The sequence below is a fragment of the Callorhinus ursinus genome, unplaced genomic scaffold (assembly GCF_003265705.2).
Source record: "Callorhinus ursinus isolate GAN/ISIS: 27379988/994484 unplaced genomic scaffold, GSC_fseal_2.0 scaffold1, whole genome shotgun sequence".
NCBI classification, from domain to species: domain Eukaryota; kingdom Metazoa; phylum Chordata; class Mammalia; order Carnivora; family Otariidae; genus Callorhinus; species Callorhinus ursinus.
In genome coordinates, this window is record NW_027397063.1 from 140,591,889 (window position 1) to 140,614,960 (window position 23,072).

General features: G+C 53.5%; 1 protein-coding gene across 5 annotated transcripts in view; it reads right to left on the reverse strand.

The window, feature by feature from the left end:
* The window catches only part of TTC21A (tetratricopeptide repeat domain 21A), a 40,669-nt gene that overhangs the window by 8,777 nt on the left and 8,820 nt on the right, over positions 1–23,072 (reverse strand). Inside the window, exons 7-29 of one of the 5 annotated variants that reach the window (XM_073901785.1) lie at positions 22,737–22,821; positions 21,289–21,387; positions 20,102–20,294; positions 17,652–17,749; positions 17,285–17,467; positions 16,462–16,591; positions 14,407–14,564; positions 13,962–14,177; positions 10,636–10,874; positions 9,729–9,801; positions 9,515–9,625; positions 9,045–9,183; positions 8,774–8,877; positions 7,432–7,620; positions 6,150–6,260; positions 5,377–5,458; positions 4,380–4,530; positions 3,978–4,139; positions 3,634–3,814; positions 3,311–3,535; positions 2,717–2,837; positions 2,533–2,600; positions 1,525–1,923 (exon numbers count right to left, since the gene is read on the reverse strand). In XM_073901785.1, coding sequence (XP_073757886.1) covers positions 1,705–1,923; positions 2,533–2,600; positions 2,717–2,837; positions 3,311–3,535; positions 3,634–3,814; positions 3,978–4,139; positions 4,380–4,530; positions 5,377–5,458; positions 6,150–6,260; positions 7,432–7,620; positions 8,774–8,877; positions 9,045–9,183; positions 9,515–9,625; positions 9,729–9,801; positions 10,636–10,874; positions 13,962–14,177; positions 14,407–14,564; positions 16,462–16,591; positions 17,285–17,467; positions 17,652–17,749; positions 20,102–20,294; positions 21,289–21,387; positions 22,737–22,821 — 3,337 coding nt within the window. In that variant the 3' untranslated portion in view covers positions 1,525–1,704. Of the gene's footprint in view, positions 1–1,524; positions 1,924–2,205; positions 2,405–2,532; positions 2,601–2,716; positions 2,838–3,310; positions 3,536–3,633; positions 3,815–3,977; positions 4,140–4,379; positions 4,531–5,376; positions 5,459–6,149; positions 6,261–7,431; positions 7,621–8,773; positions 8,878–9,044; positions 9,184–9,514; positions 9,626–9,728; positions 9,802–10,635; positions 10,875–13,961; positions 14,178–14,406; positions 14,565–16,461; positions 16,592–17,284; positions 17,486–17,651; positions 17,750–20,101; positions 20,295–21,288; positions 21,388–22,736; positions 22,822–23,072 lie in introns of those variants that run through there. The other 4 variants (XM_073901778.1, XM_025884115.2, XM_073901779.1 and 1 more) reach the window with 4 other exon arrangements.

Sequence of the window (23,072 nt, forward strand, 5' to 3'; positions counted from 1 at the left end):
TTGTGACTTCCATTTTGTTTTTATATTTCTGCCTCTATTTCTATGTTCTATCCTCTCTTGTTTGCAAGTTCCGTCACTCTTTGGGTATCTGTCTCTTATCTCTGGACATGGCCACGTGGCCACATCGTCAATGGCTGGGAGAGGATCCATAGCTTGGAGCCTGGCCTATGGTGGGCAGCCTGTCCCTGTAACCAACTTAGCCAGGGACAGCCAGGCCTTAGGCTTGTCAGGGTGGAGTATCCTGGTACATTTCGTTGTTCTGTCTTCCCCCTGAGGGTTCCCGGGAACCCTCTTGCAGAGATTGCTTCAGCATGTGTGATTCAAAATCTGGGCCTCTCCAAGGGCTCTGAGGCCCTGCTCTGATTAGCCTGGGGATCTGGATGGCAGCTCCTGGCCGCTCCAGTTCCCTGGCTGGAAGCCCCCACAGGCTCCTAAACCATGGACACAGCCCATGGCTGGACTGAACCTGCCCACTCCCCGTCTAGGGCAACAGGATCACTTCCTGGGCTTTTTTTTTTTTTTTTTTAAGATAAATATAGACAATTTAGGTTTTAACAGCAATAAAAATGTGATTAATGTACAATCCTTTACAGCATCATTCTCCATACAGACAAACTGTCTCTCAATGACCTGCCCCAAGAAACCAGATTGTAAAGCAGATGCTAGGAAAGGGGACTGGTTTCCCATAGGAAGGGTAGTAACCTGGGGAAAGCATTCCAGGTCACTGACTCAGATCAAGAGGCCATGCATGTGATCAGCAGGATGTTATAAAAACAAGGCTCAGCCACCATTAAGGACAATTTTGTGTGTTCTAAAAGCAACCCCTACCTGTTCGGTTCCCAAACTTTCGTCACTGGACAACTTCTCTTGAAAATTTTGCCATAGCTGCATTCTACGCATACTAAGTATTTTGCTTTACATCAATTACATCGATATGCTTAGAAGTTAGAACCATTCTGGGCGCCTGGGTGGCTCAGTTGGTTAAGCGACTGCCTTCGGCTCAGGTCATGATCCTGGAGTCCCGGGATCGAGTCCCACATCGGGCTCCCTGCTCAGCGGGGAGTCTGCTTCTCCCTCTGACCCTCTCCCCTCTCATGCTCTCTATCTCATTCTCTCTCTCTCAAATAAATAAATAAATAAATAAATCTTTAAAAAAAAAAAAGAAGTTAGAACCATTCTGAGTTAACAGCACTCATGAATTCATGAGTTCATCATGCTAGTTATTTTTCTCTGTTACGTAACAATGATATTTAAACACATAGTTATTAAACTGTAAAATGTTTGCTGTATATCACTGGCAGGGATTTGTATCATGGTTTGGGAACACGCACATCTAGTCTAATTTCCTGCCACAGAGGGGGACACTGAGGTCCAAAGAGCGGATGGTCTTGGGAAGGTCACACTCCTGACTCCCAGTTCAGAGTTCCTCCCTCTAAGCCAGACTGGCCCATTACTGCCATCATGAGAAAGAAGAAGAGAGGTGTTGGGAGCTGGAGCAAAAGTGACCTCTGTCACCCTCTTGCCCATTACAAGTAACATAATTCATCTAAATAGGGCCCACTGCTTGTGTCCCCCGCGGTGTGAAAAGGGCTTCTGGAGGATAAATTTGTTGGTCAGTGTCTTTTAGAAAATGTGAAGTGGGAACTGTATTTTCTTGGGCTGTATTTCCCTGTACCAGGCACGGGTAATCAGGTTTGTCCCAAATCAGTGAGGACCAGCAGAGACCAGCGGAGGACTTGGGGAGACAGAATGTACGGACAGAGTGAGCCAAGGGCGCTCACAAGCTGCAGGATGATGGCCTCCCTCACACAGAGCCTCAGCTCTGGGACCCCCTGAGCTGGTCCTCCTGTCTGTGTCCCAGCCGGGCAGGATGGTGTGGCCGGTAGGGCAGGGAGGAGTAGTTGCTTCTTGAGCTCTGGGGGTCTGGAGACCAGAGAGGAGAGGGGAGGCATTTATAAACTGACATAATAATATGACAATAGCGGTAGGGAACTTTTTTTTTTAAACCACCTCTTTGTTCCCCTCTGCTCCCTCACAGAGTCTGGAATAAAAATGGAAGAAGGTGCCCAATGAGCCCAGCATAAGTTAGGCTGGCGGATCCCTCTCTTCCTCAGAGCAAAATTGCCTCTTGTGCCTTAATAACACAAAGCTTTGGGATGCCCCTTAGACCCGATGAGGCATGATTCAAACAAACCACACACAATATAGAAATGGGTAAGAATATGTCATTTTCTGAATGTCTTCTCCCCTGACCCACTTCCCAACCCCTCTGTGAAACATCTGTAGCTTGATGGCTTCCACCCGCCCTGGCTCCCACTGACTACACCTAGGGCCTCAGAGACCCTTGGGCCTTTTCCAAAATTTCTTCTCTGATTTGGGGGTAGTTAGGATGCTCTCTGAGGACCTGGGACAGAGGGAGAAAGGGGGTGCAGCATCAGGCCAGGGGTGTCTGTCTCTGCCGCAGGACCAGGTCACTGCACCCAGTCCCCTACCCCCACCCCCAGTGTCTCCCAGGGGCTTATAATGGCTTACATGGTGGCAGACTTCAATGGCCTCCACAAATCTCTTGTCCTTCAAGTAGTTGAAAGCGAGTTTGAAGCCTGTCCAGGGGCACAGGGAACACAGACAGTGGCACCCTAACTACCCAAGAACCAGGGTAGCGGTCCTCCTGCCCATCTCCCTCCTTGCCCACATGCACGGTGGCTGCTTGCCTTACCAATGGCAGGGTTGGCATGATGACTGTATTTCCAGGCCAGCTCGTAGTTGGTGGCTGCGTCTTTGTAGGACTGCTCCTTCTCCATGATGAAGCCCATGTACTCATAGGCCTTGCAGCAGGACTGTAGGGAAAGCCACACCCAGTGGCAGCACAGGGCACAACCCGCGGGGGGAGGGGGAAGCAAAGGAGGGTGGTGAGCCGCATTAACTCGAACCTCCCAGGGACTCCAGCAGCATCTCCCACCTTTGCGAGGGGTCAACTGTGCGCCCCCTCTAGGCTACCCCGACGCTTGCGTGACCCCTTTCCCCACAGCCCTCCTGCTCTGACCCCCACGCCCCTCGACCCCCTGAACCCTTCCCATCTCTCTTGGCTGCCCGACCCGGTGCGCCTCCTCTTGCCTTGCCCCGTCCCCCTCCCCCCACCTGCCCCCGGGTCCCGTTCCCATCTTGCTCTAGCGTGCACATGCCCCCCTTTTCTCCGGCCTCTTCTCACCGGGTTCCAACCCGCACCTCCTCTGCCCCCGACGCCCACGCGCCCCTCGCGCCCCGCCTCCACCTGGCGTCCCCGCTTCCCCGACGGCAGCGCGCCCCCTGCCTTGTTGTATTGCACGCAGCGCCGCAGCAGCTCGGTGGCCAGGTCGAACTTGCCGCCCTGGCAGTAAAGGTCAGCCAGTAGGAGCCAGCTCTTCTCCAGGTCCTCTGCCTCGCCCAGCGCCCACGGGGCCTTGGCCAGACGCTTCAGCTGCGTGCGCGCCTTGGGGACCTGCTTCAGCAGCGCGTAGGCCTGTGCCGTGGCCAGCAGGGCGGGGACGCTGTCCTTCTGCGCACGGGGTGGGGATGAGGGGTGGGAGCGGGCGTGGGTGCGCTGGGCCCCCAGCCTCGCCCCCCCGCCGCCGCCCGCCCCGCGCGCCGGCCCACCTCTGCCTGCGCCATCTCGATGAAGGTGCCCAGCGCCGCCTCCACGTTGGCCTTCTCCCGGGTGGCCAGCAGGCAGAGGCTCTGCAGGAGCCGCAGCTGGGTATGGCCCCAGGCCGAGTGCGGGTAAAACTCACGCAGCAGCTTCTCCGCGGTGCGCACACCGTGCTGCTCCGAGTCCTTCCTGTCGGTGGAGCTGCGGCCGTCGGACACGGGAACCCGGGAACCCGGGAACCCGGGAACCCGCGGGGCCCTCACTTGGCCTGGACCCCGCCGCGCGTGGCTCTCCCCGCCTTTCCCAGGGTCCTGCCCCTGCACCCCTGCCCCCAGGTCGGCCGGGCCCCTACTTGCTCTCAGCCACCAGGTTCTCAAAAACCTCTCCGCCCACGATCTCGTTGTCTGGGTTCAGACAGATCTGCACCATGTAGTAGGTGGCACTCTGGCCCCAAGTGCTGTCCTTGCGCGCTTTGTTTAGAAACTTCAGTGCTTCGTTGGGTTGCCCTATGTGCCTGTAGCGGAGAAGAGAAATACCAAGAACCAGAGAGGGAAACTGAGGTCCAGGGAGGGCAGGGACACGCAGGAGCCACTCCCTTAGTCTGCACACAGCGGAGCTGGATCGCTGCTCTCCCAGCGCCCTGATCTGCAGGCTGGATTTCTGCAGAGGCCCAGCGTGTCTGCCAGGAAGAACCCCTGCCTATAACTGCCAGGACAGCCCCCCTCCCGCCCCCCCACCCCACCCTCCAGCTTACCAGCTGTAGATGCCTCTGCAGTAGTTGAACCCTGGCTCCAAAGGAATGCGGCTGGACATCCTCTTGGTCAATTCAAAGAAGGCAGGGGCATCTTCAAGTCTGCCACTTCTCCATAGCAGATCAATTAGTTTATTCAATACCAAAAAATTGTCTAAAATAAGAAAGCAGAAATATTCAGGCTGTGATAACCACTAGCTAAGTCCCATTGGGTGCTGTGGGCAGGCATGGAGAAGCGAGGGGACCAGCAGACACTGCCCGTTTGGGCTGAGCAGGGACATCCCAGCAGCTTCAATGTCTCCACTGGTCTCCAAAGTTGAGAGAATAATAATCATACTGAAAAGCAGTAATAATAGCGAACGCTTGTACTGTACCTGGCATGAAGTGCTTTACCTATATATTAACCACACAATGAGGTACCTATTTTTCCCATTTCACAGATGAGGAAACTGAGACACAAAGAAGTTCTCTGCCAACGGTTACACAGCTGGTGAGTGGAAGAGCTTGAGTTAGACATAGGCCGTCTGGCTCCAGGATCCGCACTCCTAACAGCGGCACTCTGCTGGGCCTCTAGGCAGAGCTGGTTGTGGGCCTGTGGGGGCTCAAGTCTGAGCCTCAGGTATGGTCCCTGCCCCAGCAAGAGGGGTGCTTTCATACTGCAGTGAGGGGAAATGTAGCTACCTAATCAGGAAGAATTTCTAGCCACCTCCAGGTGCTGTGACCTCAGAAGGGGGCCACATCCAGTCCAATGGCTGTGATGCAGGGACAGACAGGCTCTCCTGGGTCCAGTGCCAAGCACTGCCCTGCCTCAGACCAGGAACTGGCCCCCTGGACTCGGGAAGGGCCAGTATGTTCCATCGGGGCTTTATCAGTTTCCTGCCTCTCTGGGAACAATCAGAGAGGAAGGGGCTTCCTCTGCCCAGTCAGGAAGGAGGGGAGGGGGCCCACCCTTCTCCGGGAGAGTAGCCCTTGTGGGGTGGGAACTGATGCAGGCCGTTACCTGGCGCTTTCTCCAGGACTTGGCGGTAGAGATCGACAGCGGCTTCACATTTCTGTTTTCTAAACATCAGGTCAGCCATCATCTATCAGAAAACACACGGTGCTCTGGAATTCCTGGCAGTAGTTCGCAGGCGACTGGTGGGGAGGCTGGCCGGGGGTTGGGGATAGGGCAGGTGGGAAAGGACTTCCAGGGGAGCCTCTCTGGGCACAGGGAGAAGCAGCCACAGGAGGAGCCCAGAAGGAAGGGCCTGCCTGGGGCGGGGGGCGGGGGGGAGCTGGGGCGAGGACTGAAGCTGGAAGATAAGCCCAGGGGTGGACACCAGTGGGACCCTTTGACAGGCAGCAGAACCAGCCCCTCGGCCCGTGTCTGAGAACTGCCAGCCACAGGCAGTGGAGGCGGAATGAGGGCTCCCCTCTTCTGTGGGGTGGTCCTGGCGGCTGGCTGGGTGTTAGGGAGGAGAGAAGTCAAGACAGGAGAGGCCTTTTCCGACACACTTCTGTAAACCCAGGAACCTGTCCCACCCTTGCCTTCACCAACTATGGGTGTGGTTCCCCCCCCCACCGCCCCCGGGGAGGGAATCAGCCTCCCCGTCGCCCCCATGATGTTGGCCCCGGCTGCCAGCCCACCCCCTGCTGCGTGAAGGGCAGCCAGCCCCTGTGCTCGGTCCCCTCTGCCGGGGCGGCCAGGCCTCTGAGTTCTGGGGCTGGGCAGCAGCCCTCAGGCAGTCACAGGGAGCCTGGGGAGGGCAGGCAGAAGGTTCGGCGGCCGCATACCACTGCGGTGGTCTCGTGGTTCTGCTTGGACTGCAGGAGGATGGTACACTGCTGCTCACACAAGTCCAACTGCCCCTGCAGGAGGTAGAGCTGCGCCAGCTTCAGCACCACCTGCGACAAAACCGGACAGAATCGACCAGTGAGCATCATGGGAAAACTCGGGAGACTGATGTCTCCCGCTCTCATCACCCATTTCTCTTAGTTCTGCCTTCACAATAGGTCTCTGGCCTTCCCCTTTTCCCTCACCAGTACTCCAATCATACCATGTGTTTTACTAACTAACCTCTGACACTTGGGGCCTGGGTAACTCATACTTCTCCGGCTCTGACTGAACCGCCTCTGGGTCGCCTTCTGTGCCCCAGACTCTGAGCCAGGTGCCCGTCTTCTGAGTTCCCACAGTGTGCGGACCCACAGGCAGGCACGTTTCGTGTAGCATTGGAACTGCAAGTGTGCTCATCTGTCCCCCTGCCTGAGGCAGTCTATGGGCAGGGACAGGTCTTGGCCCATTGTCTCCCGGGCCTAGCACTGAGCCTGGCGCATATGAGATCTCTGTTAAACGAGTGCATGCTTTGTTTTTGTTTTTTAAAAAAGATTTTAATTATTTATTTATTTGACAGAAAGAGAGAGAGAGCACAAGGAGGCCAGAGAGTCAGGCAGAGGGCGAGGGAGAAGCAGGCTCCCTGCTGAGCAGAGAGCCTGTGGGGCCCCATCCCAGGACCCTGGGATCACAACCTGAGCCGAAGGCAGACGCTTAACCGACTGAGTCACCCAGGTGCCCCAAATGAGTGTGTGTTGAATGAATGAATGAATGAATGAATGACTCGGCAGAGTGGCACTAAGCTCTTCCTCCGTTCTCCTAGTATGGACTCCAGCCACCGTTGCCTCATGTGGGCCATACCTCCCGCATGACCCTAAACCTCCTTGGCAGCTTAGTCTGGCTTTGTGCCTGAAGGCCCCTGGCAGCTACAGCTCTCACTGTGTCCGCACCTCCAAGGGGGACCTGGAAATGCCAGACTAACATGACTTCCGGCAGCATCTTTCCCGCTCTGCCTCCCACAATGGCTGTCCAAAAGGAGGCTTCCCAGCCTTGGTCCAAGGGCTGTGATGGCTGAGGGCCCCGGGGTCAGCTAGAGCAGGCTCCCCACACCAGTGGCTCCAGACCTTACACCTGCAGCTCCTCAGGGCGGCCCAGGAAAGGACCTGGCCTCTACCCCTTGGCAGGGGTCTCGGCAAGACGTCATGGCTCAAGAGAAGGGGCAGGTTCTGGCTTTGAGGACCCCACCTTATTGTCGACAGGCGAGTAGAAGAGGGCATCCTTATAAGACCGCACTGCCTTGGCAAACTCCTTCTCTGCCAAGTAGTGCTCCCCAAACTGGACACAGATGGAGGCTGCCAGTTGCTTCTGGGCGGGGGTCATTTCTGGTTGCTCCAGTGGAACACGCTTCAGTATCCGAGACTGGAGGTCCATGGCCTGGGGAGACCAATAAACTCAGGATCAGACTTAGAGCCTGATGTGCTAGATCTCAGGCCAATTCACAAGTCCCCACGCTCTTGTTTCTGTGTCAGCAGATTCTCAGAAAGGGCATCTCAAGTGCCCTTGAGCAAATCTGGGTCACTCTGGACAGGCAAGGCCACTGGCTGAGTACTCAGCTGGCTCTGCCTCTGGGGCAGGAGTAGAAGCAAAGGCACCCAAACAAAACACTCCACTGGACTGTACTTGTTTACCTGTTTCCATGATACCCTGCTACTTCCTGTGTCTAATTGGCGCTAGAGCAACACACAGTAAGTGCTCAGAGCAGGCTGGGGTTTGATAGACCCATTTGCGCTGAATATTGCCCTGTTGGGAATTTGAGGCAGCCTCTGCAAATATCCATGACATAAGAGGATCAAGCGAGTAACCGGGGAGCATCAGAACGAGAGGAACGAAGACGCCAGGGTTAAGCTTTGGGCTTTCTAAGGGCCAAACAGGAGTGGGAATCCAATGGGAAGCAAGAGAATAAATCATCTCCAGCAGTGACAGTGGGCTCCACTCCTACACCCACAGAATGCCCCCCAGGGACAAGTGGCTGGTGATGCCCTTGCTAGAAAGAGTGAGGAAGGTATGGTGGGAATGGCTGGGAAGTGTGCCATTGTGGCAGCCCGGTGGGGAAAGAGCTTCGGTTGGATCAGGTCAGACCTGGTTCCAGTCTCAGCTCCACCACTTACTAGCAGTGTGACTTTGGGCACATTTCTTAACCGGAATGTGCCCAAAGTCAGGAACAGGAACGTCACAGTGCTTATCTCAAAAGGCTACTGTGAAAATTAATAAGAAAGCAAAAAGCCTAGTGCTGTACCCACTGGCATTGTGCAGTATTATCACCACCAGCATCCTTGAGGATAAGGGCACCTTCTTCCTCCCTGCCTTCCCCAGCCCGGCCCAGCTGGCCTTCGGGCACTTTGGAGCACCATCAGCGAAGAGCGCAGGTGTGGGAATAAATGGGAGGCAGAAGTCTGAGGTGAACCTAGGTCCTCCTTTGAGGGCCAGCCCTGGAGCCTTCCAGACCTGCAGTCCTATCCTTCCTTCTATAGCTCCCGTCAGGAAATGGCAGCTAAAGAGCTTGAGTCTGTTGTCTGTTGTCAATTACCTCATTCAAAGTTCCCACCACATCTTCCTTTTTATGACTCTTATAAACCTTTGCCAGCAAAAGCAAGCACTTGACATCGTTCATCATGGTCGGGATGTCTTTGACTGCAAAATGGAAACTCAAATCAGTGTTCTCTGGCCCCTGGGAAGCCGGGGATGGGGGAGGGAGGGGCCTGGGCTCAGGACCCCTGCATCACTCTGCGGGACAAGAGGGAGGGGGGCAAGAGCGGGGCACAGTATGCTGGGGGAGGGACTTTAGGACATGGCCTCACCAAAGTCATGTTCCAGTGCTTGTTTCAGAACTTTCTCCGCCTTATTGAATTTCTTCAACTTCAGGAGCAGCTCAGCCAGATCACAGCACAGAAAGTCCTGTCCGCTGATCTTCTGCGCAGCCTCATAATAATTAATTGCCTTATGGCAAACAGGAAATACCGGCATTGGGTTTGGTTCTACCCTTGAGTGCCTCACACCGCGTTCCCTCGGTGGCCACCACACCTGTGTGTCCCTCCAGAACACAGAAGCCTGAAGCCTGAGATGGAAGCTGCAGAGGGCTCAAGCTGAGCAGGAGTGTGTGTTGGGGGTGGGTGGCTGGCTTCTGAATTCTCCCCTGGGTACCCCATTCAGCAGGGAGCTAGGGTGGAAACGCAGCCACTCCCCTCCCATCCAGATCCTCCTACCCGTGCATCCTCCTCCCTCTTCCCTGCTGGGCTGCCCCCACCTCCCCACTCCAAACTAGCCTGACCTTGGTGTACTGGTGAGTCTTCACATAGGCTTGCCCGATCCTGCTGACCAGGGATGCATCGTGTGGGTTCTTTCTATAGGCCTCCTCATATACCTCCAGGGCCTTTTCGGGCTGGTGGGAAAAGTATCCAGAGGTTTCTCTCTCTCTGTCTCCTCTCCCACTGGAGACGTGAGATCAGGGGACCACTTGGCAAGGCCATGAGGCTTTCACTCACCTCCTGAATGTTCATGAAAGCATCACCCAGTAGCAGGCTGGTGTGGGGACCAGGCAGGTGTTCGCAGAGCTCCCTGCAAAAGCAACCAAAAACTTAGCTCAGACCTGTACATCTTTCATGTTTCTGAATCCACCTTCTCCTCTTCTTTCCCACTAATTCATTCAGCCATTCATCACCTAATACTCATGGAAAGCCCACTGTGTATGAGGGCCTGTGTTAGCCACCTTAGTCTAGGCTCTCCTCATCTGTGTTCTGGATCATGCCAGAGCTTCCATCGACCCCTCTGGCCTCCACTCTTAAACACCCCCCACCCACCCGCCAGACCCCTCTGTATAAGCAGGCATCCTGCACTTTCTAAAACTCCATGTGACCACTCCACTGTTTATTGGTTTCCCACTGCTCTTGGCTTCACCTCCCCCTCCCCCCGCCCCGGCCCCCACCCCCAGCACCGCCTCCCACCTGGATTGCGGAGGCAGAGTTTTGCTTGAGGGAGGGGCTGGGAAGGTACTTTGGAGGCCCCAGTGTCAAAGTATATAGACAGGGCTTCTAATCCCAGCTCTCCCCACTCTTGCCCCTCTCATCGGCCACATCAAATCACTGGACATTTCTTCAGGGACAGGCAGAGTCAGGGGCCAGGGCAGAAGCACATTCCCATGGTTCCCACCAGAATGTGGGGCCACACAGGACAGCAAAGGACAGATTCAGTTCTGGATCTTCAGGACTCAGCAATGAGCCAGCCTGACTGAGCACACTCAAATTCTGACCCACAGGAAATCCTGTACTTGCATCTAACACACCTGGAGGGCGCGGAATGGAGACCCAGGTGGAAGAAACATAATCTGGAGGAAACACTCCCTAAAACACCGCTGGAGCTGAGGCCGGCAGGGTGCCGCTGCCTGGGGCTTACCGGTAGCAGCCGATGTAGAGGCGGGTGTCTTTGCGGGTCTGCAGGTAGATGTTGCCCATCTTTTCCTTGGCTTCCATGTAGCAGGGCTGCTTGGGCGTGATCTTCCTCAGCATGCTCAGTGCCATGTCCACGTTCCCCTTGCTCAGGGTCAAGTCCACATTGGCGATGGTGATGCGGATCTCCTCTGGTGTGCCACTGAACTCGTTGATGGCATCCTGCATGACCTTGGTGGCCTCATGCTGGGACATGGGAACCCAATAGACCCTCCGTGAGCTGTCACCCACCACAGGTGGCCTGACAACACTTGAAACCTCCTGGAGGAGACTTAAAGTGATCCCTCTTTCCACTCCTGACCCCGAAAGAGAAAGGAAACAGAGAGACAGCTGGGAGCAGTCCTGCTACATGGAAGCCAAGGGTAGGATGGCTCACATCCACCCGCAGAGAGGCTCCAGTGGCAGAAGGGAGAGACAGCCCTTCAATGTCCACAACTGCTGTTCCCGGGGGATGGCAGGGGGAAGGTGCCTGGCTAGCTGGGGGTACAGAAACCTTCAGCTGTAGGAACCAGCCTGTTCCTTAGCACTTCGACATCTGCTGGCGATTCCTTCCTGTTGGAGACCTATGGACACATCTCCTTGGACTTTCCTGCTTTTGGCCAAATGTATGCTTTATTTTTATTCTTATTAATTTGTTTATTTAAAGATTTTACTTATTTATTGAGAGAGAGAGAGAGCGCGTGTGCACACACGCACGTGCTCATGCAGGAACAGGGGGAGGGGCAGAGGGAGAAGCAGACTCCCCGCTGAGCAGGGAGCCCCCCTCACCCCTGGGGCTCCATCCCAGGACCCTGAGATCATGACCTGAGCTGAAGGCAGACGCTTAACTCACTGAGCCACCCAGGTGCCCCAAAGGTATTTTAATGTCATGGTATTTGGTACAAAAAGTCTATTTGAATTATTTCTTCATTATATTTGTCCCCTTGATTAATTTAACAAAGTGACTCTCTTTCCCCATGATGGTCCTTTTTGACTTGGATTCAGCCTTACCAGACATTTCTTCCTCAACCTCTGCTTTCTTTTTGTTTGCTTCGTATGTTTGTACCATGTTTTTACTTCCATTCTGGGTGGGTCCTTCAGTTTTTGAAGTACAGACAGTAAGGGTTCCTTCTGTTTGTTTAAACCACTCTAATGCCTCCTTTATTTAATAGGTACATTTATTTCATTTACAATTTTATGATCACAGATACATTCTCGGGTCTTCTGTCAACTTGTTTTGTTTTCATTTTTGTTGTTGTTTTCATTTTTATATGCTGCTGTGTTTGACCTCATTCCTGCCTTTACGTGTGGTCTGCTGTCTTTTCTTCTTAACTCTTGATAAAAGTGGTGGAAATCATCTCTTTTAAATTCTACCAAGAATCATCTTTCTGGGGCACCTGGGTGGCTCAGTCGTTACACGTCTGCCTTCGGCTCAGGTCATGATCCCGGGGTCCTGGGATCGAGCCCTGCATCGGGCTCCCTGCTCCGCGGGAAGCCTGCTTCTCCCTCTCCCACTCCCCCTGCTTGTGTTCCCTCTCTCACTGTGTCTCTCTGTCAAATAAATAAATAAAATCTTAAAAAAAAAAAAAGACAACCAAATAAATAAATAAATATTTCTTTTATTTTGTATTATACTCTTTCTCCCAAAGTGTAACCCTCACTTGTCTTTGGCTTGTGATTTTGTTTCCTCTCTCCTCCTCCTGTCCTTTTCTCTCCTTCCTGCCCCCCTCCTTCATCCCCTCCCATCCTTCCCCTCTCCATCCCCTCCCATCCTTCCCCCCTCCTTCCTACCTTTCCTCCCTTCTTCCCTCCTCCTTCCTTCTTTCCTCCCTCCCTCGCCTCCTTCCTTCCCTATAACCACCATTTTGGACCCCATCTGATCACTGCTCATTCTCAAATGAGATTTTCATTCCCTTTTCTCAGGAATGCGGCTGGGGAGGGAGAGGGCCTAGCACAGCCACCCTAGAAAACACATTTCCTCTGAGCTTTCTGTGGGTCCTCCCTTTTGGGGTAGACTTTATGAGAAGCTGGGGGGTCAGGATGGAACCCCTGGCTCACAGGGAAGCCCTCAGTTTGCAAATCTGTCATCCTAGCAAAGACAGCTGCAGAACTGATTTTCTGGTCATTTCCCTCCTTCCTTTCCTCTGGCCCACGTCTCCTAGAAAGGAGTCTGGACAGAGAGAAGCAAGAATGCATTTTAGCAGAGAGTTCTTGTCCAGTGGTCCTGCCCTTCCAAAAGAGGAATGCCCCTGCTTTTCCTGGTTTGACCACATCTCCAGAAAGTTTCAGGCAAATGCCAGAACCTCAGGTCCCACTCATGGCACCCTGCCTTCTCTCTCCCCCACAGACGGTAAGTTCTGAAAGGACAGGGACCTTGCGGGCTGCCCTCCTCTATCCCCAGCCCCCACATGGTGCCTGGCGTATAGCTGGCCCTCAATCACTAGCCGAATAAATGACCAGCTGAATCAACTCTTCTGGGATACAGCCCTTCCCTGATTTTGTTATAGATGGAGATTCCTTCCCCACTTTTAAGTCTTGTGTTCCTTTTGGCAGATTTAAAGGAGGAAAGTACAACCAACAGGCTTCTGCATCGCCATCTTTGCCCAGAAGGCAATTTTTAACTTTTAAGGAGAAAGGGCCTCACAGGCTGTTCCTTCTTGATGGCAGGATTTTCACAGGAGGCCAGATGCCCCTGTACTGGTGGATCACAGAAATGGTCTTGAAGCTCTGCTGACAAACTGCTTCTGGGTGAGTGGGGCCAAGGGAGCACGGGGAGCCAGCTCTACTCCCCCTACCTGCCTCTGTCTTCTCTGCTGCTTCTTTACACCAGCATGGGATGCTCAGGTGCTCACTGCCTTTGCCTAGCCAGCCTGTCCAAGGCCCCAGCACTGCCTCGTACAGTTGAGCAAATTGTATACCACAAAACTCCGAGGGGACACAGTTCGTAAAGGCTGTGGTGGGATGATGACATCCACTGGAGCTCTACATCGCCCAGTCGGCACGACCACCTGCGGCGGCCTTCATGGGCCTCTGTGCTCTGCCTGCGTGGGATCCTCATGGGGACAGTGAGGTAGGCAGGGGACAGATCATGCAGGACTCAGTAGGGTTTGGACTTTATCTCGAGGGCAGTGGGAGCCACTGAAGTCTTTAGGCAGGGGGAAGATGTGCTCCCAAATGAATAAAGGCTCAAATAGTAGCACAAATAAACATCAGCCAGAATCAAAGAGCCTGGGTTGATTACTCTGGACCTCCAAATGCCCCAGTCCCAAGGGAAGAGAGCATGGCATCTCTTACCAGCTCCCCATTCATCCGGAGGGCATCTGCCAATTCCAGTAGGATGGACACCCGCTCGCTGGGCTGTACAGAGGGCCCACGGAACTTCTTGCCTTCTTCCATCTTCTGAGTTGGTAATTTTATGATCATTTTCAGTGTCTTTATGGCTTCTGCATAGTCCCCAGACTTGTTGAGGGCCCTGGCCTTGATGTAGTGGTAGAGGGGGTGGTCTCGGACCTAGAGGAGCATAGTGGGGCACGGGACTCTGGCATGCTGCTGCGGCTACTCACAGCACCCAGCCTGGAGAAAGTGCCAGAAGCCCACTGAGCCTGCCCCTGCCTTTGGCCGGCAGAAGGGTCTGAAGGCTGCAGGGAGCTCCTGGGGCTACCCTCCCGGGGCAAATAGGGGCTGCAGCTGGGTGGGCCATTGGGTGTTGAGTGGGCGGCTGGGCATAGAGGACCCGCACCTGGAAGTTGTGGCTGACGCCCAGCTCTAAGCAGTGAGAACACTTGGCAAAATTGCCCTGTGCCAGGTAGATGTGGGACATGAGGAGGTGGGCATCCACGGAGGTGGGGTCCAGCTCCAGGCAGCGCTGCAGAGTGCTCTGGGCATTCTCTAACTCTCCTAGAAATGAGAAACAGGCCTCTACATCCAGGGGTCCCTGGGGACTCCCAGGGCCCAGTATGTAAGGGCAGAATGAAGTTTGTCCCGTTGCCCGGAAATACACAAGTTGGCCATTTGACCTGGTTCTGCTCTGTTTCACTCGGACGTCTCTTCTTAAAACCAGAACTACAGTTTGTGCCTTGACCCAGACAAAAGCCAGGAAACTCGAACCAGGGGGTGACCCCCTCCTTTCTCTCTGTAACCCTCAGGGAGATGGCTAAGTCACGTCACTGCTCTGTCTGGGAGCTCCAGGGATCACTTAAGTCTTGATTCCCATACCTCAGAGCAGAATGAAACCTAACAATAATGGCAACTATAATAGCCCCAACTTATGAAGCACCTGCTCTATACCCAACACATGCAAAGCACCTTTAGAAAGGGTGGTTTAATATTTGCCCGGCCCTGCGAGATTGGCAGTATTATCTGTGTCTTTTAGCTGTAGGACTGGAACCCTGTGACGATAAGTCACTCAGCTTGCAAGGGATCAAGTCAGCATTGAAATCCAGGGCCATTGGCTCCTAAGGCTAAGCTCTGAATGCCCTGGCACTAGGGGGCTACGGGGTTTCCCTGCAGCCAGGCTGGCCCTCAGTGGGCCGTGGCGGCCGCCCAAGGGGGGGGTGCACTGAGTTGGTAGGAAGGTCCTCCTCCCTCTGCATCCAGGTCTCTCAACAGCTCCTGCTCAGGGTCCATAACTTAGTGGGTAGGGAGCACCTGCTTGTGGGTCCCAACTCCCTGCTCCTTCCTTGTGTGCTGCAGAAACGTGAAGATGTCACTATGGCAACCTAAGCAGCTGGAGACCTGGCTTTGGCCTGAAACCTGCTTGTTGGCAGCTGTAGCACCCCTGGGGGCATGCTCCTGCCTTTGCCTCATACCCAGGAGCCCCTGAAACTGTGGGTATGCCTGGAACCCACATAAACACTGGGAGGCTGGAGGATGAAGACAGTAGAGCCCTCTGCACAGTGTGACCCACACAAGGCCATGCCAGAGGCCAGACACATGCCTTCGCATTTGGGATCCTTTGGAAGCCCCCAGCACACCAGAGATGAGCTTGTCTTCCAGGCAGATGGGGGGTGCAAGGCCGCAGGGTGTGGGAGAGTATTCAGAGAGGACAATAAGGCTCCGCTTCTCCCCTCCCCTGCCCGCCCACTCCAGGGCCTGGGCCTTGAGATGGAAAGAGCTGGAAGGATATTGCTCTGGCCACCCTCTGAAAGCCTCATACTACAGGGTCTCACCTCCCCATGAGGCCCTTTGGACCACCTTTAAAAAACTGCCACCCTGCCACCCCCTCCCTGCCCTTGCTTTAGTTTTCTCCATGGCATTACTGTGTCCTAACAACCAGGTGCACTTAGTTGTTACGTTTATTGTCTATTTCCCCTCACTAGAATGCAAACTTCCTGAGGGAATTTCTGTCTATTTTGAGGACTCATGGAGCCCAGGGTCGGCGTGGCGCCGGTGTAATAATGGAAGTTCAGGGACTTACCTGGCGCAGAGCGTGGAAACAACCGGCAGCAGGCCGGGTGGGAGAGACCCCTGCTGGCCACGGAAGTTAGGCGGGTTTCAGGGGGGGTGGAGGCCAGAGATTCGGGCAGGCCTGGTGAGAGTGTGTGTGTGTGTGAGTGCGTGTGTGTGTGTGTGTGTAACACCCCAGGCAGGCCTGGTGAGAGTGTGTGTGTGTGTGTGTGTAACACCCCAGGCCTGGTGAGAGAGAGAGAGAGAGAGAGAGAGAGAGAGAGAGAGAGAGAGTGTGTGTGTGTGTGTGTGTGTGTGTGTGTGTAACACCCAGGCAGGGGGCCTGTGGGTGCTCACCTGGGGCAGTGTCTGAACAGATGAGCAGATGTGAGGGGACCCTTGGGCTCACCTGAGAGGTACTTGACCTGAGCCATCACATACAGGGGGTCGATCAGAGCTGGCGCTGCTTTGACTACAGGATTCAGGATCACAGCAACTTGTTTAAGAAGTGGAGACACCATCTGGCCTGGCGACCGGGGCTGGAGGAACACGGGGCCTGGCTGTACGGTTTGCCCCGTGCCAGACAGACTCCCAAAGCTCTCAGAAAACCCTGTTTCAGTGCAGGAATTTTACTTCATTTCACATGTTTATTATCCACTCTGTGCCATCGAGGACTAGAGCATAAGCTCCGGAGAACGGGGACTTGGTTTTGCTTGCTATTGTGTCCCCAGTACCTAACCTGGTGTCTGGCATATGGTTAGTGCACTTGACAAATATTTGTGGGACGACTTGTTACATGGCACTGGAGGGGCAGGATCCTTGCCCACACGGAATCTTGGCTGGCCAGGAAAAGAGGCAAACAAGTAAAGGCTAACAGACTTCTTAGAAGACTTCTGGAAAAAAGGAACCTGGTTATTCTAGGATGAAGGCAGGGGCACAGGCTAGTGCCCTGCTCCTCCATGTGTGGTCTGTGGACCAGCAGCTCGAGCATCACCTGGAAACTTGGTCCAGAGGTGGACTCCCTCCCCCTAGCCCCCAACCCCCACCCCAAATCAGAATCTGCCCTGGAACAACTCTCAGGTGATTCACATGCTACACATGCAAGTTTGAAGGAGAAGGGATTCCCTTACTGCAGGGGCACAGAGTGGCCTGGTGGCCAGCCAGGTGAGGTCCCTGCCTCTGTCCAGACCTCTGCTCCAGACCCCTGCCATGAGGATAGGACTTCTGCTAACCTGCTTGGGGCAGAAGAACAAGTACTCCTTGGCGATGCAGACCAGGAAGAGGGGGTCCAGTTTTTCGAAGTACTCGGAGCCCAGGGGGAGGCCCTGCATGTTGGAGAAGTGTAGCTCTGCAGCCTCCTTCAGGAGGGCAGTGGCTTCCTGCTCCCCCGTGTGCTTCCGGGATGCCAGAAGGGCCTGGAGGAAAACCAGCACCTGTGGGAGGCAGGTCCAGGTCTTTGGCACAAACGCCAGCCGGGCAGTGGGTAGGCGGGGGTGAAGCAGGAGTCCAGGCCGCATGGGCGGCTGGATACTGGAAACTGGGCGGGGGGGGGGGGGACACCAAATCCTGGAGCAACCCATGTTCCCAGAGAGCTCTGACCTCAGACTTTCCGAGGGACTGCTGCACCTCCTTCAGGAATTCCAGCTGGTGCTCAGCCTCCTCCAGGTGGCCGTCCAGGATCTGGCACCAGATGATCCCTGGGCCCGGGATAGAGTGAGCATGAGCAGCCAGCTCTGACACGGAGCCAGCAGGCCAAGGAGCACAAATGAGACAGCGGAAGGAAGGGTGATCATGCTCAGGGTAAGGAATTCAAAGCGTGAGCCGATATGGAAAAACGTCCCTAGCTCATGCTCCAGCTTGAAGCAGGTCTCTCTCCAGAGGTAACCGCACTTAACAATTTGCGGTATAGTCAACCATCTTTCTAGCAATGTGTATGCATCTACATGAGACACTTTAGTTTATATACACTCACCCCGTTCTCTTTAATGATAACATAATATGCCACTGTGGATGTGACATTGTATTTGTGGCCCCACTGAAGGACACCTCATCTAACATCTAGTTTGCTTTTGATGCTTAAATGTTGCACGGCCACAGTAAACATATTTCCGTGTTCTAATTCCTGAAGTTGAGCGGATGGGTCAAAGGGCATGTATATCTAAAATGTTGACAGATAAGGCCAACTTGTCCTCCAAAGACATTTCAATTAATACTACAGCCAAGAACTTGAAAGTGGCCTTTCCCTACAACCTTGCAGACATGTTTTACTCTTTGCCAGTCTAAAAAGTGAATAGTAACTCATTTGAATTCACTTTTTTTTTTTTTTATTGCCAGGGAAAAGGAACGTTTTCTTTTTCATATATTGAATGGCCTTTTTCTTTTCTACTATGAGTCTCCCATACATAGCTTTAGCCTGTTTTTCTTTTAGGGTTGTTTTCTTTTTATATATTAAGATGATTAATCCTTTGTAGCAAACATTTTCCATTAGTTTGCCATTTCCCTCTTAAGTATTTTTCAGTGTCTTTTGCCATCCATTGGTTTTAAATTTTTACATAGTCAAATTGGTAAGATATTTTCCCTTCCATCCTCTGAGTTTCCCCCAGGGAAGCCAAGTCCAATTGAATTTTTATGTTTAAATATTTAATTCATCTGGAGTTTATTTTTTATTTTTTAACTAATCTCTACCCTCCTCCCCCCAATGTGGGGCTCAAACTCACAAGCTCAAGATCCAGAGTCATGTGCTCTACCAACTGAGCCGATAAACTGGAGTTTATTTTTGAGTATGGTGTGAGATGGGAACTTCCTTTACTTTTTTCATACTGGATAGCCAGACGTCCAGCCATGAGTTATTGAAACCTACCTCCATATTGGTTTGAAATGTCACCTTATTTGTAAGACCTGTTTCTGTGCCATTTATCTGCCTCATTATTCCAGCGTTGGCCTCAAGCTGACTTAACTACTGTTGTCTCCTAATGTGTTTTGGATTTGGGCAGACAAATCCATCTATTCTTACTATTCCTTCTTTATAGATATTTCCTGGTCATTTTGGTGTATTTATTCCTGATTGTCTTCCTAATCACCACCTTGGCTTTCACTCCTATCCTTCCCACCATTTGGCTCATCAATGGAATTTTGTACTTTGCAATCGTATTTTTAATTTTCAGTAACTTTTTTGTTCCCCATAACCTTTCTCACAGTAGCCTGTTCTTTACTTATTGACTGACATTATAGCCTCTGCAAACACTGGAGGTGTATTAGTAGGGGAGGGGAAGTCTTGTCTGTATCTGGCTTTAACTTTGCTCCTCAGAGGGCTCTCCCCTCTTTCAGACTGTTAGCAGATTTACAAATGGACTAGACTGATGAGTATTAGCAGCTGAGGCACATTTCCCAAACTGTTAAGGTCACTGATTTTTCCGAGACAGGTCAGATGAGAGGGTGACTCCAGCACACACCTGACAGGGCTCGCCTGGGCTGGCATGTGGGACGGCCATTCAGGCCGGTGGACTTCCTTTCCGGCTGACTGGCTGGGGGTCTCCCCTGAATGAGGAAGTGGGGAAGGATTGAGCCAGGTGGGGGAATGTCAGGGGATATGGCCTGTGTGGGGAGCAGCAAGTCTTTTTGCCCTTCGCCGCTCCGCTGGTGGTGGGAAGCATCAGGGGCTCTGTTCCGCTCTCTCCTGCCCCACTCCCCTTAAGGGCCTGCTTGATTGCATTCTCGCCGACTGCCCCACGGCCCGTTTTGCTCCCAACCTCCAGTGACCCTGAGCTTGCTTTTTTGTTTTTTTTTTAATTTCTGTTTTTCCTGGAGCTCTCTGGGGGAAAAATCGGTCTACTCATTTCTTTAGCTGCCCCATCTCTGCCTCTGTTGGAGTATGCGTTTCTGTTTCTTTGTCGTGGAAAGGTGCCCCATCATGCAATATACGCCCAAACTCACCCTCTAGGGAGAATGCTTCCCAGCACCTCTCTTCTGGATCCACAGAGGCTACCCTGCTACCTGCCTGCCCACACCTCCCACCCCGCCGCCCCCCACCCTGCCCAACCTGCATAGACCTGTCAAGGCAGCCACACTGCTCTCGTCCAATTTCATGGCCTCCGAGTACCACAGAGATGCCTCCCTCACTTGGTCCTGCAGGATGAAGAGATAGCCCAGCTCTGTGGCCACATGGGCATAGGAGGGTGTGGCCATGAATGTGTGCTCGATGAAGCTGCACACCAGCCGTAGAATCTCCTGGTGCCTCCCACACTGCAAGGAATGGACACATGGGAACACGGAAACCAGTCAGTCCAGCCTGTCGGAACAAGGCCACGTCAGAATCAGGAGACACTTCGGCAGACCTGCTGGGGGCTGCTCAGGAGAGCCTAAGGGCTGCCTGCGACCCACATCTGGGTCTGTGCAGTTGCCCAGCTTCCAAAGAACCTCATCCACATCTGTGGAACTTGCCTCCAGGCACAGGGCCCTCCAAAGGGCCCATCTCCTGTCTGGCCACAATAATTGGTCCAAGTCACCAAGAAGTTTTTCAAAAACTAAGGCTGGGTCAGAGAAGCTCTTTTGTGTCCCGTTGACGGGAAATGGCTCCGAAGGCTGTGAGCAGCCACGTTCCCTGCCAGATGTGCAGAACGAGCAGAGAGCATCAGACACAGATCTGTGTCTCTGCGGGAGAGATGGTGTCCCCATGGCATTTGACCCTATGGTCTGGTTCCCAAGGCCGTGGAGCTACCCCAGTTTTTGCAGTAATTCCTTCTAGTAAATCTTGCTTTGGGGCTGAAGGGTCCGACAGAGACAGATTGTTTGGCAACCTGGTCTGTTTGCACCTGGTCTGGTCAGAGAGGTACAGGCAGGCCCACCTTTCCAGGTCACTTCCACAGAGAGAATATGGCAGTCGGGCACCCCTGCACCCCGAGCCACGGCCGGGCATGGCTCTGCTGTGTAACAGCCATAATACTGCCCTCTTCCCCCAAATGAGGGACCTCCTACTCTAAAAGCACTTCCAGCCTTGATCGTGCTGGTCTTTACAGTGTCTCTGAGCAGTGTTTGGGCCCAGATACAGAGCCTACATGATACAGTTATCGGCCAGAGGCAGGTAGGGGCCACTGGGTATGGGCCACCAGCCGGAGAGGCCAAGTTTGAGCCAGAGAGGGGAGGACAGGTTACCCAGGCAGCTTCCAGGGGGCCATAGCGCTCCCCTTAGGAACACAGCAAGAAGCACGATTCAGAAACCTGAAAAGGACCTTCTTACCAGCCTGCTAATCACAAGAATTTTTTTTAAATGGAGGCTTGGATTTTGAGGCTCTCTTGTCTCCAGTGCCTTAATCAGATTTCTAACATGACTGGTAGCCTGCGGGGGACAAAACAGACAAGGTCAAAGGTAATATATAAAATGGGAGTTGGGCAGAGGTTTCAACCCCAGCATCCCCTGGGAGATCTTAAAATACCCATGCCCAGGAGCCAGCCCCAGAGATTTGGATTCAACTGGACTGGGGTGGGCCCGTAGGTGGGGCTTTCGGGAGCATTGCTCAGCCAAGAGCTGGCACTGCCCCTTTGTTCATGGATTTGTGAAGAGAAGTTGCCCTTTCAGGCCCCCTCCACCCCACCCCACCCCACTCCCCAGCCAGAGCCAGTTGTCACAGTGCCCACACAGCAGCCCACCAGGCCATGGGCTGGCTCAAGAGCCAGGCGAAACCCTGAATGGGGCAGGAATATTCTGCTCAGTAGATGCGGGCAACGTTAGCACTGAGCAGCCAGGCCTGGGGAATGGGGCAAATCCCAGGGGTTGAGGTGGTGGGGGGGTGAAGGAGGGGCATTAATGCTAACTCTGCCCCTGGGATTCACCCTCAGGCCAGGCCCCAGGAAGGCCTGCCCAGGGCTCTGGCGATGCAAGGAGCTGAGGACAGGCCCATTCTCCTCATGGTCCTACCCAGAGAGTGCTCTGGGGCCCTTGTTGAGGGTTTCTCCCAAATATGGACTGTACCCTCCATCTCACCCCACCCCACAAAACCCATAGTCTCAGAGCTGTGCAGAAGGAACCAGAAGCTTCCTCTTCCCATCATGAAACCCTAACAGACTCCTGATTTGTCACTCTTTACAGAGGCAATGCTTTTATTCAAAAGGCAATGTTGTGGCTGGAAACACACACTCTTCTTGAAAATAAAAACCTGTCTGGGCATTGAGGTTTTCATGAAGAATTCCAGATGTGTCTGGCTGTTTGAAGACTGTTTTGGGTTTCTCTGGAAAACTACAGGGCTTAGGAGCAAGTCTGGGGCTAGGTTCTACCTGGCCAATACCTGAGCGGTTTCAGCTACTCCTTAAAAAATGGCATTTCCCGAAATCAGGCACTGTTCCAAGTTCTCGCACATGTCATCCCACTTAGTCCTTCTACCAACCTCACAAAGTGGTTGAAGGTATCTCCAGTTTACGAATGAGGGGCCCGGGGCTTCTCCAGGTGAACCTGCCCAGCCTCACACAGGTAACACGGGGCAGAGCCAGAATCAACCTCACTGCCCCCACAAAGAGCAAACCAGAGCAGACCTCCTGACCTCCTTACAGAGAGTAAGAGGTGAGGGAGAAGGGAGGGAGCTGAGATCCAGGGAGCACCCTCCGAGGCCCTGGGGATGCGGGCTCTAAGAGCCCTTCCACCTAGGCTGTGCTTGTTTCAAGGCCCAACCCCTAAGTCTTGAAAGAACTTACTGTGGCCATGTTGCCTTCTCTTGCAAGCTCATGCACAGCTAGGATTTGGCGGGCATCGATATTATATTCATCTTTTTCTAGGATTCTGAAATAGGAAGAGGAGACACATGAATTGAGAGTATTCATAGGCCAGGCTAGAATGGTGCGGCAGCCACTCTTGATTGTCTGGAAATATCCAGTCTCCCTTTCTCCTTTTAATAATGGAACTCCCTATCTGGCTGGACTCATGGCTGCCCAGAATAAAGACTACATCTCCTAGCCTTCCCCTGCAGCTTAGGTGTGGCCTATGATTAAGTTCTGGCCAATAGGATGTGAGTGGAAGTGCCCCAGGTGACA